The sequence below is a fragment of the Mus caroli genome, unplaced genomic scaffold (genome assembly GCF_978045245.1).
Source record: "Mus caroli unplaced genomic scaffold, Mus_caroli_1 scaffold_4, whole genome shotgun sequence".
Taxonomy (NCBI): domain Eukaryota; kingdom Metazoa; phylum Chordata; class Mammalia; order Rodentia; family Muridae; genus Mus; species Mus caroli.
Genome location: NW_028227259.1, coordinates 31799216 through 31813216, shown reverse-complemented (window position 1 = coordinate 31813216; position 14001 = coordinate 31799216). Strand labels below are relative to the sequence as shown.

General features: G+C 40.8%; 1 protein-coding gene across 5 annotated transcripts in view; it reads left to right on the top strand.

The window, feature by feature from the left end:
- Lmbr1 (limb development membrane protein 1) overlaps nucleotides 1-14001 on the top strand; it is a 145913-nt gene that overhangs the window by 75183 nt on the left and 56729 nt on the right. For 4 of the 5 annotated variants that reach the window (XM_021162298.3, XM_021162300.3, XM_085836555.1 and 1 more), the window contains 4 exons: nucleotides 4186-4312; nucleotides 4914-4982; nucleotides 5804-5868; nucleotides 9617-9689. In XM_021162298.3, coding sequence (XP_021017957.1) covers nucleotides 4186-4312; nucleotides 4914-4982; nucleotides 5804-5868; nucleotides 9617-9689 — 334 coding nt within the window. The remainder of the gene's footprint in view (nucleotides 1-4185; nucleotides 4313-4913; nucleotides 4983-5803; nucleotides 5869-9616; nucleotides 9690-14001) is intronic. The other variant, XM_085836554.1, reaches the window with a different exon arrangement.

The following is a 14001-nucleotide window of genomic DNA, read 5'->3' as shown; positions in this document are numbered from 1 at the left end:
TAAGCTTTAGTAAAGTTTGTTTTATGAATGTTTGTACCCTTGCATTTGGAGCATAGATGTTCAGAACTGAAGCTTCTTATTGGAAAAATTGAAATTTTTCCTTTGATGAGTATGAAGTGTCCTTCCTTATCCTTTTTGATAATTTTCAGTTGAAAGTTGATTTTATTCCATATTAGAATGACTACTCCAGCCTGTTTGTTGGGACCATTTGCTTGGAAAATTGTTTTCCAGCCCTTTACTCTGAGGTAGTGTCTGCCTTTTCACTGAGGTATGTTTCCTGTATGCAGCAAAATTCTGGGTCCTGTTTATGTAGCCAGTCTGTTAGTCTATGTCTTTTTTTTTTTTAATTTTATTTTAATTAGGTATTTTCTTCATTTACATTTCCAATGCTATCCCAAAAGTCCCCCATACCCCCGCCCCCACTCCCCTACCCACCTACTCCCACTTCTTGGCCCTGGTGCTCCCCTGTACTGAGGCATATAAAGTTTGCAAGACCAATGGGCCTCTCTTTCCACTGATGGCCCACTAGGCCATCTTTTGATACATATGCAGCTAGAGTCAAGAGCTCCGGGGGGTACTGGTTAGTTCATATTGTTGTTCCACCTATAGGGTTGCAGACCTCTTTAGCTCCTTGGGTACTTTCTCTAGCTCCTCCATTGGGGGCCCTGTGATCCATCCAATAGCTGACTGTGAGCATCCACTTCTGTGTTTGCTAGGCTTCGGCATAGCCTCACAAGAGACAGCTATATTAGGGTCCTTTCAGCAAAATCTTGCTATTGTATGCAATGGTGTCAGCGTTTGGAGGCTGATTATGGGATGGATCCCCGGTATGGCAGTCTCTAGATGGTCCATCCTTTCGTCTCAGCTCCAAACTTTGTCTCTGTAACTCCTTCCATGGGTGTTTTGTTCCCAATTCTAAGAAGGGGCAAAGTGTCCACACTTTGGTCTTTGTTCTTCTTGAGTTTCATGTGTTTTGCAAATTGTATTTTGTATCTTGGGTATTCTAAGTTTCTGGGCTAATATTCACTTATCAGTGAGTACATATCATGTGAGTTCTTTTGTGATTGGGTTACCTCACTCAGGATGATGCCCTCCAGGTCCATCCATTTGCCTAGGAATTTCATAAATTCATTCTTTTTAATAGTTGAGTAGTACTCCATTGTGTAAATGTACCACATTTTCTGTATCCATTCCTCTGTTGAGGGGCATCTGGGCTCTTTCCAGCTTCTGGCTATTATAAATAAGGCTGCTATGAACATAGTGGAGCATGTGTCTTTCTTACCGGTTGGAACATCTTCTGGATATATGCCCAGGAGACGTATTGCTGGATCCTCCGGTAGTACTATGTCCAATTTTCTGAGGAACCGCCAGACTGATTTCCAGAGTGGTTGTATAAGCTTAGTTTGTGCTGTAAGATCGAGAATCGACAAATGGGACCTCATAAAATTGCAAAGCTTCTGTAAGGCAAAAGACACTGTCAATAAGACAAAAAGGCCACCAACAGATTGGGAAAGGATCTAAATCAGATAGGGGACTAATATCCAATATATATAAAGAACTCAAGAAGGTGGACTTCAAAAAATCAAATAACCCCATTAAAAATGGGGCTCAGAGCTAAACAAAGAATTCTCACCTGAGGAATACCGAATGGCTGAGAAACACCTGAAAAAATGTTCAGCATCCTTAATCATCAGGGGAATGCAAATCAAAACAACCCTGTGATTCCATCTCACACCAGGCAGAATGGCTAAGATCAAAAATTCAGGTGACAGCAGATGCTGGCGAGGATGTGGAGAAAGAGGAACACTCCTCCATTGTTGGTGGGATTGCAAGTCTATGTCTTTTTATTAGAGAATTGTTTCCATTGATGTTAAGAGATATTAAGGAGTCATGATTGTTGCTTTCTGTTATTTTTTAATGATATTTTTATGTTTATGTGGATAATTTCTTTGGGGTTTACTGAAAGAAGATTTCTTGCTTTCTCTAGGTGTAGTTTCCCTCCCTGTGTTAAGAGTTTTCCATTTAATAGCCTTTGTAGGTCTGGATTTATGGGAAGATATTGTGTAATTTTGTTTTTGTCATGGAATGTCTTCGTTTCTCCATCTGTAGTAATTGAGAGTTTGCTGGGTATCTTCTGCATCTGAGATTCTCTCCTCTATTTCTTGTATTCTCTTGGTGCCTCCTGATTTCTTTCCTAGGTTTTCTATCTCTAGGTTGTCTCCCTTTGTGATTTCTTTATTGTTTCTAGTTCTATTTTTAGATCCTGGATGAGTTTTTTCAATTCCTTCACCTGTTTGGTTGTGTTTTCCTGTAATTCTTTAAGGGATTTTTGTGTTTCCTCTTTAAGGGCTTCTAGCGGTTTACCTGTGTTCTCCTGTATTTCTTTAAGGGAGTTATTTATGTCCTTCTTAAAGTCCTCTATCATCATCATGAGATACGATTATAAATCAGATTCTTGCTTTTCCGGTTTGTTGGGGTATCTAGGACTCACTGTGGTGGTGATGATGCCAAATAACTTGGTTTCTGTTGCTTATGTTCTTGCCCTTGCCTCTCCCCACGTAGTTATTGCTGGTTTTGCTGTGTCTGACTGTGATTTGTTCCTCCTGTGCTCACAAACTTGCCGGCACTCTTGGCTGGCCAGGTGTTTCCTGGCAGTAATTGGGTATGGAGAGCCGTGGTACAGGATAAGTTCTGGGTGCAGATGGAAATCCAAATTCAATTTTTTCAATACAGAATTTCACTATGTAACTCAGGATGGCCTCAAACTCGCCATCTGTCCCATTTTGGTGTTGAGCTGTGTTTTTTAGGGAATCTGATCATTCCTGCTTCAGGCTTCTGAGTGCTGGGACTGTAGTCATGGGCACTCATGCTCACCTTATCTTCCTTTCTTGGAATAGCTGCTTTATTAGAGCTCATGTGTTAAAATATGAGCCTCAGTCCTTTTGCTTCAGTGGACTCTTTGCCACGCACACTAGGAGTGGTGACACATCTGAGCAAGTGTGTAAAGCCTGCAGCAGATGGCGACACTGTTTAAGGATAGGTGGGAGAAGACTGTACTCTCATAGCAGCACACTGAGCCAGGGCATTTCTTCTTTGTATTGTGTTCAGGATTTTGGAGATGTGATGTCAGTTTTCCCTGTGCCTGCCCCTCAGGTGTTAGCTAAGATCAGCTAACTCTTTGGGTTTTTTGTTGTTGTTGTTTTTGTTTGGTTGTTATTTTTTCTGAGGCAGGGTCTCTCTTTCTCAGCTCTGGCTGTCCTGGAACTCACTCTGTAGATCAGGCTGGCTTTGAACTCAGAAATCCACCTGCTTCTGCCTCCCAAGTGCTGGGATGAAAGGGGTGCGACACTGCTGCCTGAAGTGTCTGGGTCTTTTTAACTTATATCTTTAAACCATTCTCAGTATGAGATGCACAAATTCCAGATCCTAAGAAAAAAGGCACACTTATAAGTTTGTTGCTAGAAGTCAGATGCGCAGGGATGTAAATCTTTGAACTTACAGAAACAAACTGCCTTTGCCTAACAGTTTCCAAGTTGACAAGTCTGGTCTTTCAGTCTTTTCAAGGTCAGAATCTGTTTTATGTTAAAATATTCATGAGTTTTGTATTATAGTCAAGTCTCATAACTGGCAGCATTCTCATTTTATATGGAAAAAAAAATGCAATTAGTGTACTATCCGTAGAGTTCTTAGAAGTGCTGTCCTGCAAGCAGTTCTCCAGTTGGCCACTAGAGGACTCCAGAGGCTGCTAGGTGCCCTTCCTGATCATAGATGTCAGTTTCCTAGCCCAGTGACCCCAGTGTCAAACAGCCTGTCATTCCTTGATTAGAACCACAGATGGAAATCCACAAATGTAGTCTTCTGGGAACTACTAGAAAAGCAATAGTTAAAAGTGTTTCTGAAAAATACTGGAATGATTGATTTTTCTTTCGCGTGTGTGCTTTATTTCAATTTAATATTTTTGAAAAATATAATTTAAAAAAGTCACCCTAAACATAAACCATAAATATTTAGTGCTTTCTCCAAATCAACATAGATTTATATAAAGACATAATGTAAAGTTTTTAAGCATGAATATACGTTTTTTTTTCCCCCTTCCCTATAGACAGTTTTATGCTTTCAGGTAGAAACCTGGTTGTTCATGAGATGATGTCAAGTATTAAAATGCTGTTGCTGTTGTGTTTTAAGGGAATCCGAGCCCGCATTTTGGAAACACTGGTTATGCTGCTGCTTCTTGCGTTGCTGATTCTTGGGATGGTGTGGGTGGCTTCCGCCCTGATTGACAGTGATGCTGCCAGTATGGAGTCTTTATATGGTACCTGATTATTGTTTTAGCTAGTTCCTATGATGGGCATCAGAGTTTGGGATATAGTTATATCTGTTTTGTTTTGTTTGAGACAAGATTTCTTGGTATAACAGCTTTGGCTGTCCTGTAACTTGCTTTGTAGACCAGGCTGGCCTCAAACTCAAAGGAGATTGGCCTGCCATTGCCTTTGGAATGCTGGGATTAAAGTGTTTACCTCCGTGCCCAGCATGTTTTACACACTTTAAAATAAATCTTCGTGTGATGAGCTTTCTGTTAACTTACAGAATTTAGATGTCTTTAGAGATACTTAAAGCAGTGAATATTATTCATTTGTTCCACATACTATGCAGTTTTCTATATATATTTAATTAATTGTTTTTTGTTCTTAAAATTTCATGGAACATTTTCTCCCTTTGAAACATTTCTCAAAAGGGTTATTTATTATTTTCTTACTTTAGATCTTTTTATTCTACAATTTAGAAACTAGACTGCTTAATATACTTAAATAGGCAATTACAGTGTTGATCATATATTTCTACTTATTAAGATAAAGCAGACTATTTTAATGTGCCACGCTTTCACTTTCTAAAATGTGCTGATATTTTCACAGATCTCTGGGAATTCTACCTGCCCTATTTGTATTCTTGCATTTCGCTGATGGGATGCTTGCTGCTTCTCTGTAAGTACTCTTCAGTGTGACACTGACAGGAAAGGGAGCTTGTCTTGGACCCTGAAAAATTGTGCCAGTTTCCTAATTGAAACTCCTTAATGATGGGGGCTGTTTTTCAAGTTGGCCTTTTTTATTGTTCTAGATAGATTTTATTAAGCAGAACTGTGAAATAATTGGATAGTTTGTTCACTAAGGAAAGCCTTTTGCACTGGGTTGAAGACACACACACACTCACACACACACACACACACACCACACAACTCTAAACAGTATCCCATGTCCCCCTCCCTCCATGTCTCCACCATGTACACATTCTTTACGTCTACTTCTAGTCCAAATATTAACACTAGATCACTTTAAATGGCAAGAATACAATTCTACTTGATGAATTTGTAGTCTTTATTTCAAAATCTGTTTGGTTTTACTGAAGACGCCACACTCGATCTTAGGAATAGTTTAAGTTGTCAAACAGTTCAAAGGACTTGTGACTGTAGCTGTCACTCTTAGATACTCCCTTTGGGCTCTCAGTCCTCACAGGTGACATGGTCTGTGTGCTTTTTCTGGGTCTATTTAGTTTGTTTTAAGCAGAGAGTGTTCATCTTCTAGGATCTTGACCACTATAGCCACTGTTTATTCTCACCTTCCCTGTGATATGCTTGCCCCTCACACTGCCTGAGCTCCTCCCTGGGGGAGCTGAAGGGCCTCCTGACAGAGGACCTGGAGAAAGCTAAGCTCAAGATGAGAGTGGACCTAAGATGTTCCTTAGGCTGCTTTGCCTGTCTCTCTGCATGCTGAGGACCTCTTTCTTACCAGTCACCTCATTTCTACAGTGTGTACTCCAGTTGGCCTGTCCCGTATGTTCACAGTCATGGGTCAGTTGCTGGTGAAGCCAGCGGTAAGTATTTTATTTGTGTTTGCTAAATACCCATGCTTATATTTTTGATTATGTAAAAATATTGAAAAAGCTGAGGACAATATTTTTGTTAGTTTATCATTCAATTTTTTTTTCAAATTTTTAATTTTTTAAATTAAGTTTTTAAATCTTGGAAAGAAAGTCTATTTTTCCTTTTTAAAGTACTAAGCACATGCATTTAAGTAAAGTTTGTATAGAAAATCTCAAGACAGATTTTTCAGGCATCTGTAAGTATTTGTGTGTTCACTACCCTGCATCCAACTGTGATGGTATCTGTTTCAAAGTTGATCACATAGCTGGCCAGGTTGTGGAGGCCTCTGATTCTACAATAGGAGAGGCCTGGGGATTGTGAGTTCATGACTGTTTGGGACACAGAGTGAGAGCTGTCTACAGCTAAAACAAATAAATCAACCAGATTCCCTAAACACACATAAAACAGGAACAAAACCAAAATTGCCCATATTTATGCTTCAATTTATAGACCAGTTTCTGAAAATATGTACATTGTGTTTGAATTATATCTTACCTCTCAGAAATGTTATATATTTATTTTAAAATGACTTTTAGTGGATAGTAATATCTGTTCCTGTTTTTTGGTGTTTGAACTATATTACAGATAATAGCTTCTTAGCTACCCCTAGAAAATCTGTCCTTTAAATTGCTCCCCTGAATCACCATTGCCTACACACTCAGCGTCACACGCTGCCCCCCACTTCTGCTCCTTCACAGACGGTCATAACAGTTTGAAGCTGCCTTGCTGCTGTCCACAGGGATGTTCAGACACCACCGTAGTCACCATTGTGTGCCTTCTCCACAGTTACTGGTGTTAGTGGCTTGTACTTGGCCAGAAATACTTGCTGAGCCATTTGGCTGTGTGTCTTTCCTCCCTTTGTGATGATTTCATTAAATGGGAACATACTGAGGCAATATTAACGATAGATGATCTTTCGGTAAACTCTTGTTTGATTTTGAAAGTTACAGTCTCTCATTTAGTTCCCTCTAAAAGAGGTTTTGAAAAACTGAATTTAGTTAGTTTTTTTCTACTTCTCACTTTTTCCTTCTTTCTGTAGACAAGTTTTCAATTCCCATTCTTGGTCTAAAATTTTGTTATTACTTTGCCCTGTGCTCTGGACCTTCTCTGTCACCTGCACCTCTTCTACAGATGGCGGTGAGAAGATAAGGAAGCTACTTACAGTCTGCCAAGTGCTGTTGACTTAGCTCAGCACTTCGAGCTCCGCCTCCTCATTTGTAAAGCAAAGTGCTTCTGAGTCACCTGTCCCATACAGCCTTATTAACAGCATGTCCACAGTTTTAGTTGTCTTTTTCCGAACATCCAGTGACAGTGGCTCATTACTGAATTCATCTGCCCCATGCTGGTTCTAAGTGCTATATGTGACACTCAGTTTCATTTCATCTTGATGACAAGCTATGTGTTGGGTGATGGTAGTCTGATTTTCTAGGAACGTAGTCCAGGAAGGCCGAGTAACTGGTCACAGAGCCTAGTAAACGTAAGTTTGAACCCAGAGCCCAGGCTCTAGACCACTATCTTCTAGTCCTTTTATGAGTTCAAGACTAGCAATTTCTTCCACATGAACTTGTCTTCTCTCTACCTCTGTGTTGGCACATGGCTTTCTCTGCCTGCAGTGCCTGTTCACCTCTTGTAGTTTTGGCTGTCAATCAGATGTTGTATTATAGCCATCAGAAACATTGGGTGAGTATTCTCTCTCCTCAATTGGAAGTACTTTTTCCTTCTGATCTTTGCTAACATTTTATTTAAGCCTCAGTTTTGACATTTATTTTAATCTCAAAGTAACTGTGTGGAATTCTTATCTTGGTTGCTGTCTCCATGGGTGCCCATGTCTAGTTTCCTCTTAGTCCACAGTAAGAATGAGCCAAGAACCTGAAGGCACTTGGAGTTTCTCCCTGAAGTTTTTGCTTCTTAGGCTAGGAAGTGGTGAAGATGCTGGGATACTCAGAGGCACATGACATCCTGTTGCCATTAGCTATGGTTAGCATTATCAATCATTTATATTCTAAAAGGAAAATCCTTAAAGTGTTAGGCTTTAGAATAGGGAACACGATCATTTTAAATCCAAACAGTGGAAAGTGATAGGAAATAAGAGAGAGTACTTGTCCCTACCCTCAAGAGTAACAGTCTTGGGTTACTCTCTGTTCGTTATCCAGGTGACCTCATCATAGCTCATGCCTGCTGATGACCTCATGCTTTCTAGCATATCATGCTTCTTAGCCTCGATGAGGTCTCCTGAGAGGTCTCCTTCCCCGTCGGCCTCTCATGTGATGGCTATTCCGTGCCTTTGTTTATTATCTACTTTTTCTCATTTATTTTGTTTTTATCGTTTTATTACTCCCAGTGTTGGTCTAGTGGCACATCTATTTTGTAGAAGCTCAGTGTCAGGCTGAAGGGACCATAGAAACTTGTGAAAGGATTGGAAAACAGTGGATTGTTTTATGAATGTTTTCAGATGGGGATCACATAATTTTAGAGCAACTTGTCAGGTGGGCAGGTGCACAGAAACAGTTACACCATCCTTACTTTTCTCCAGCAACTCTCCCCTTTTTATTGCTTTGCTGGAATCAGTAACTTGAGCTTGAGCGAGAGGGAGCAATGCTATCAGCTTTCATACTTCCTTCAGAGCCAGGAAGTCAAGAGTATTTTCTTAGGACAGCAGGTTAACAAGGCCAGAGCTGAATAGAAGTTTTAGGTTTTGCCAGTTTTGAGACAGTGAAGACACTATCCCACTTGTGGGGAATGATGAGTGCCTTTTTGTAAACACACTACTTCTCTGGGGCTTTGTCTTGAAGGATTTTATGATTTGAGCTTCCCATACTCATGGAAGTACTTACTACAGCTAGTTTAAAAACAAACCAAATCAGGATGTCTTGTGTATCTCTGATGCAGTTTAGGGGGCTTTTGATTTTTTGTTTTAATTTTAAGATAGGGTCCTACTGTGTATTCTAGCTAGTCTGCAACTTGCCATGTAGATGAAGCTAGTCTATATATGGTTACGAGTTGGCTTGTACCTGATGACAATCCAACCCAGGCTCTCTGAAAGAGCATCTCGTGCTCATAATTACTGAGCCAGCTCTCCAGCCTCCACCTTACAGTTTTGTTTTGTTTTTTTTCAGAGACAGGGTTTCTCTGTATAGCTCTGGCTGTCCAGGAACTCACTTTGTAGACCAGGCTGGCCTCGCATTCAGAAATCCGCCTGCATCTTCCTCCCAGGTGCTGGGATTAAAGGCGTGTGCCACCATGCCCGGCACAGATTTTTGATTTAGAAAGTAGATAAAAAAAAAAAAAACCCACAAGGGAGACAAATATACTAGATGATCTCTTCCTTTTAGCGCTAAAATAATAGCTTGTGCATAAAGATATATTTGCTCTGTGTGTCTCTCTCTGTTTAAAATTCATGCTTCCGTAGTCCCTGAGAATGCTACAAAGTGTAATCCCTTAAGCCTTAAAATATCCAATTTAGATGCATGTCATATCAAGTTGTAAAGTATTTTGTTAATACTAAAATAGAAAAATATAAATGTATTAAAAACAAAGTATATAAAATATACTAAAATTTTCATAAGTTAAAATTTAATTTTAGGGTCTTAGTTATTAGAGTCAATACATGGTCCTAAAAATGATAGGTTGCAGAGCCCGAGGTGTCATAAATGTGAGTGTGTCACACTGCATTATTGAGCAGTTTATTTTTCAATTTAGATTCTTGAAGACCTGGATGAACAAATTTATATGATTACTCTAGAAGAAGAAGCACTCCAGAGAAGACTGCATGGTATGTGTGTTACATAGTTAGATGAAGTAGAACATGTTTAATTCACAGAGACAGATAATTGAAGAATGGAAATATAACCCTCTCTGAGGCTTACAAGTGACAAAGGACCTTCCTGACACAAGGAGCCTGTGGGAATTCGAGGGAGGTGGGTGGGTGAGGGCCAGAGGGCTAGCTCCCCAGCAGACTTCCACAGTGCTCCTTGGACAGCTGCAGTTAGAAGGGCTGCACACTTACCCACTGACTGGGGCCTGGCTGTTTTCTTGCTGCTGAGAGGTGAAGGCAAGAGAAGTCTTTCTTAGGAGATCCTCAGGAACACTGCTGGCCCAGGTGATTCTTATATCAGTCCAATGGTGACTGTATCTGTTCTAGTTGGCAAGTTGCCTTTAAAATTATTTAGGGAAACTCTTTAATAGTGTGTTGCCATGATTGGCCACTGCAGACTATTTCAGATGGAAACCAGCAGGCTGAAATTATTTATTACATAAATGATTCTAGGACCAAGTTGACATTTGACTGTATTAAGAATTGTAAGCTTCTGTAGCTTATTGGTTAACATCCATAGAGTGGAAGAAGCAAGGAGAAAAGACCATTTTATGAGTTGCTATTTTAAACTTTAAAAAAAAATATTTATTTTATATATGGGTATTTTGCCTGCATGTGTATCTGTGCACCCCATACATATAGTAAGTAGATGACAGAAGAAGGCATTGATCCCTTGGAACTAAAGATGGTGTGAGCCATTATTTGGGTGCTAAAAATCAAACCTGGGTCTTCTAGAAGAGCAAGCAGTGCTTTTAACCACTGAGCTATCTCCTGCCACAATGATTTGCTAATTTTAGGAAAAAATAGAAGTACGCCTTTAGTAAGGTAAGCCTAACCCTTATGGATTTTATTAAATATGGTTGTACTGGCTAGTTCTGTGTCAATTTGACACAGGCTGGAGTTATCACAGAGAAAGGAGCTTCAGTTGAGGAAATGCCTCCACGAGATCCAGCTGTAAGGCATTTTCTCAATTAGTGATCAAGGGGGAAAGGCCCCTTGTGGGTGGGACCATCTCTGGGCTGGTAGTCTTGGTTCTATAAGAGAGCAGGCTGAGCAAGCCAGGAGAAGCAAGTCAGTAAAGAACATCCCTCCATGGCCTCTGTATCAGCTCCTGCTTTCTGACCTGCTTGAATTCCAGTTCTGACTTCCTTGGTGATGAACAGCAGTATGGAAGTGTAAGCCGAATAAACCCTTTCCTCCCCAACTTGCTTCTTGGTCATGATGTTTGTGCAGGAATAGAAACCCTGACTAAGGCATATGGTATAATGTTAAATGCATTTTGTTGTTGCAATTCTTTTATGTTTTAAATTATAAAGCCAAAGTTTGTTTTACCCTTGCTCTGGGAAGAATTATAGAACAGCAAGAACATCAGACTCTAAAAATATGCTCTTGCTGCTGCTGTGTGGAATTGATAGTGACCTTTTACTAATGGTGCATTAGTGTGTGGTCTGTGGGGTATTATTACAGGCAGCTCTGGGGTATGTGTTTTCTCCAGTGCATCCTACAGTGCTCTAGGGAGACCCTATAGTTGCCTGGTATAAGAAGGCCTTTGCTGTGGTGCTAGCACTTTTTTCACCTTGAAGGTCGCATGTTGTAGCCAGCACTCTGTAGTTGCATGGATTTCCATGTCTTTTTTAATGCATTAGTGTAGCTGAAACATGGGATGCCTAATTGTGGCTTCTCCAGTGTTCTCTGATACTTGACTGTGCTGCTGTATAAACTGTTGAGTGGTTTTGTTCTCTTTCATAAGCCTTGAGAATGAAATAGCAAAGCTGTGCTTGGGTACAGGGTCAGTGCCCTGAGGAAGCCATCCTGTCCTCAGCCTGTCCACTTTCTAAAGCCCAACCATGGTTTTACATTAGATGTGGTGCAGATGAATTAAGACTATTTCAAGATGATACACTAGTTGACTGATGGAGAAGAAAGAAAGAAAGAAAGAGGGAGGGAGGGAGGGACGGAGGGAAAGAGAAAGAAAGAGAAAGAGGGAGGGAGGGAGGAAAGAAAGGAGGGGGAGGAAGAGAGGGGGAGAGTGGGAGGGAGGGAGATAGAGAGAGAGAGAGAGAGAGAGAGAGAGAGAGAGAGAGAGAGAGAGAGAGAGAGAATGAATATGGAAAAAGCTTAGTGTCCAAACACATAAGAGCATAGGAGGGATCTACAGAGTTCTACACAGAGATCTGAATTCCATGCTATACTGGCAGAACTTGACTCCTCCTGTTCCTCCCATAGCCTCCTTCAAATTCTTGCTGGAGGCTCAAGGCAAAGGATGTCCTTAGCCCTCATTCTCTGTGACAGGTGACAACAGATGAGTCCCGTGTCTGGACTCATGATTCTGTGTTTCTAAGTGTCTTATTTCTGACTGGGTTTTCATGTTCCCAAGCTCAACTTTCCATGTGCCGCTTATATCTGAACATCAATCCACTTTTGACTCCTGCACCCTCAACCTCCTCTTTTTGCTCTCTCCAGTGCCAGTGCTGTTGTATCCCCAGCACCTTTGTGTGGTGACTATCTTCTCACAGCTTAGCTTTGTTCTGGGGAGGGTGGTATGTCATGTAGCACAGTTGAACTCTTTTCTACATACTATCCTTTTTCTGGGGATCCTGCTTATTCCTCTTCTCTTCTCCAGCACTTTGCTCTCTTGTAGTCCTGCCATTTTGGCTACCAGGTCGTTCTAGCTTCTCCTGTCATAGTAGCTTCTTGTTCTCTAGAACTCTCTTTTCTGATGGCTCTTTCTGATCTGTGATTTTTCTATGCTTGTTATAGCCTTTCCAATTTTGGGAAGCATCTTGGCCTTCTGTTCTGGTATTCTATCTGTCTGTAACGTCTTGGCCTTGCTCTCTACAGTGATCTGATACTTGCACATCTCATACTCAGGCATCCACACTCTTAGCTAATCCTCTTATTTCTTCAACTCTTTTCTTGTCATCCTCCAGTTTCCACAGTCCTTCAATAGAGACTCAGTATGCCACTCTCTCAGTAGCCTTCATCCCCGTATGTGCAGTCTTATAACCAAACCCTTTTGCTCAAGCCATATTGACTGGTGGATTAGAAATGGAGCCTGCCAGAGTGCTTTCTCAGGTTCTTGCCTGTGTTCCAGGGCTGTATCCTGTGAAGCCCAAGCCCTACCTGCTTTTCCTAATGTTTGTGCTTACTCCTGATTATCCTGCTTGCTTTTCTTTCTAATATGTGACCATTCCTTAAGTCTACTTTAAAGTCTTTGGATGACTTTTCTTTTTTTTTTTTTTTTTTTATTTTTTTAATATTTTTATTACATATTTTCCTCAATTACGTTTCCAATGCTATCCCAAAAGTCCCCCATAGCGCCCCCCACTTCCCTACCCACCCATTCCCATTCTTTTGGCCCTGGCATTCCCCTATATTGGGGCATATAAAGTTTGCGAGTCCAATGGGCCTCTCTTTCCATTGATGGCTGACTAGGCCATCTTTCGATACATATGCAGCTAGAGACAAGAGCTCCGGGGTTCTGGTTAGTACATCAGGTTGTTCCAACAATAGGGTTGCAGATCCCTTTAGCTCCTTGGGTACTTTCTCTAGCTTCTCCATTGGGAGCCCTGTGATACATCCAATAGCTGACTGTGAACATCCACTCCTGTGTTTGCTAGGCCCCAGCATTGTCTCACAAGAGACAGTTATATTTGGGTCCTTTCAGCAAAATCTTGCTAGTGTATGCAATGGTGTCAGCGTTTAGAAGTTGATTGTGGGATGGATCCCTGGATACGGCAGTCTCTAAATGGTCCATCCTTTCATCACCGCTACGAACTTTGTCTCTGTAACTCCTTCCCTGGGTGTTTTGTTCTCAATTCAAGAAGGTGCACAGTGTCCACACTTTGGTCTTCATTCTTCTTGAGTTTCATGTGTTTAGCAAATTGTATCTTAAATCTTGGGTATCCTAAGTTTTGGGCTAATATCCACTTATCAGTGAATACATATTGTGTGAGTTCTTTTGTGATTGTGTTACTTCACTCAAGATGATGCCCTCCAGGTCCATCCATTTGGCTAGGAATTTCATAAATTCATTCTTTTTAATAGCTGAGTAGTACTCCATTGTGTAAATGTACCATAATTTCTGTATCCATTCCTCTGTTGAGGGACATCTGGGTTCTTTCCAGCTTCTGGCTATTATAAATAGGGCTGCTATGAACATAGTGGAACATGTGTCCTTTTTACCGGTTGGGACATCTTCTGGATATATGCCCAGGAGAGGTATTGCTGGATCCTCCGGTAGTACTATGTCCAATTTTCTGAGGAACCG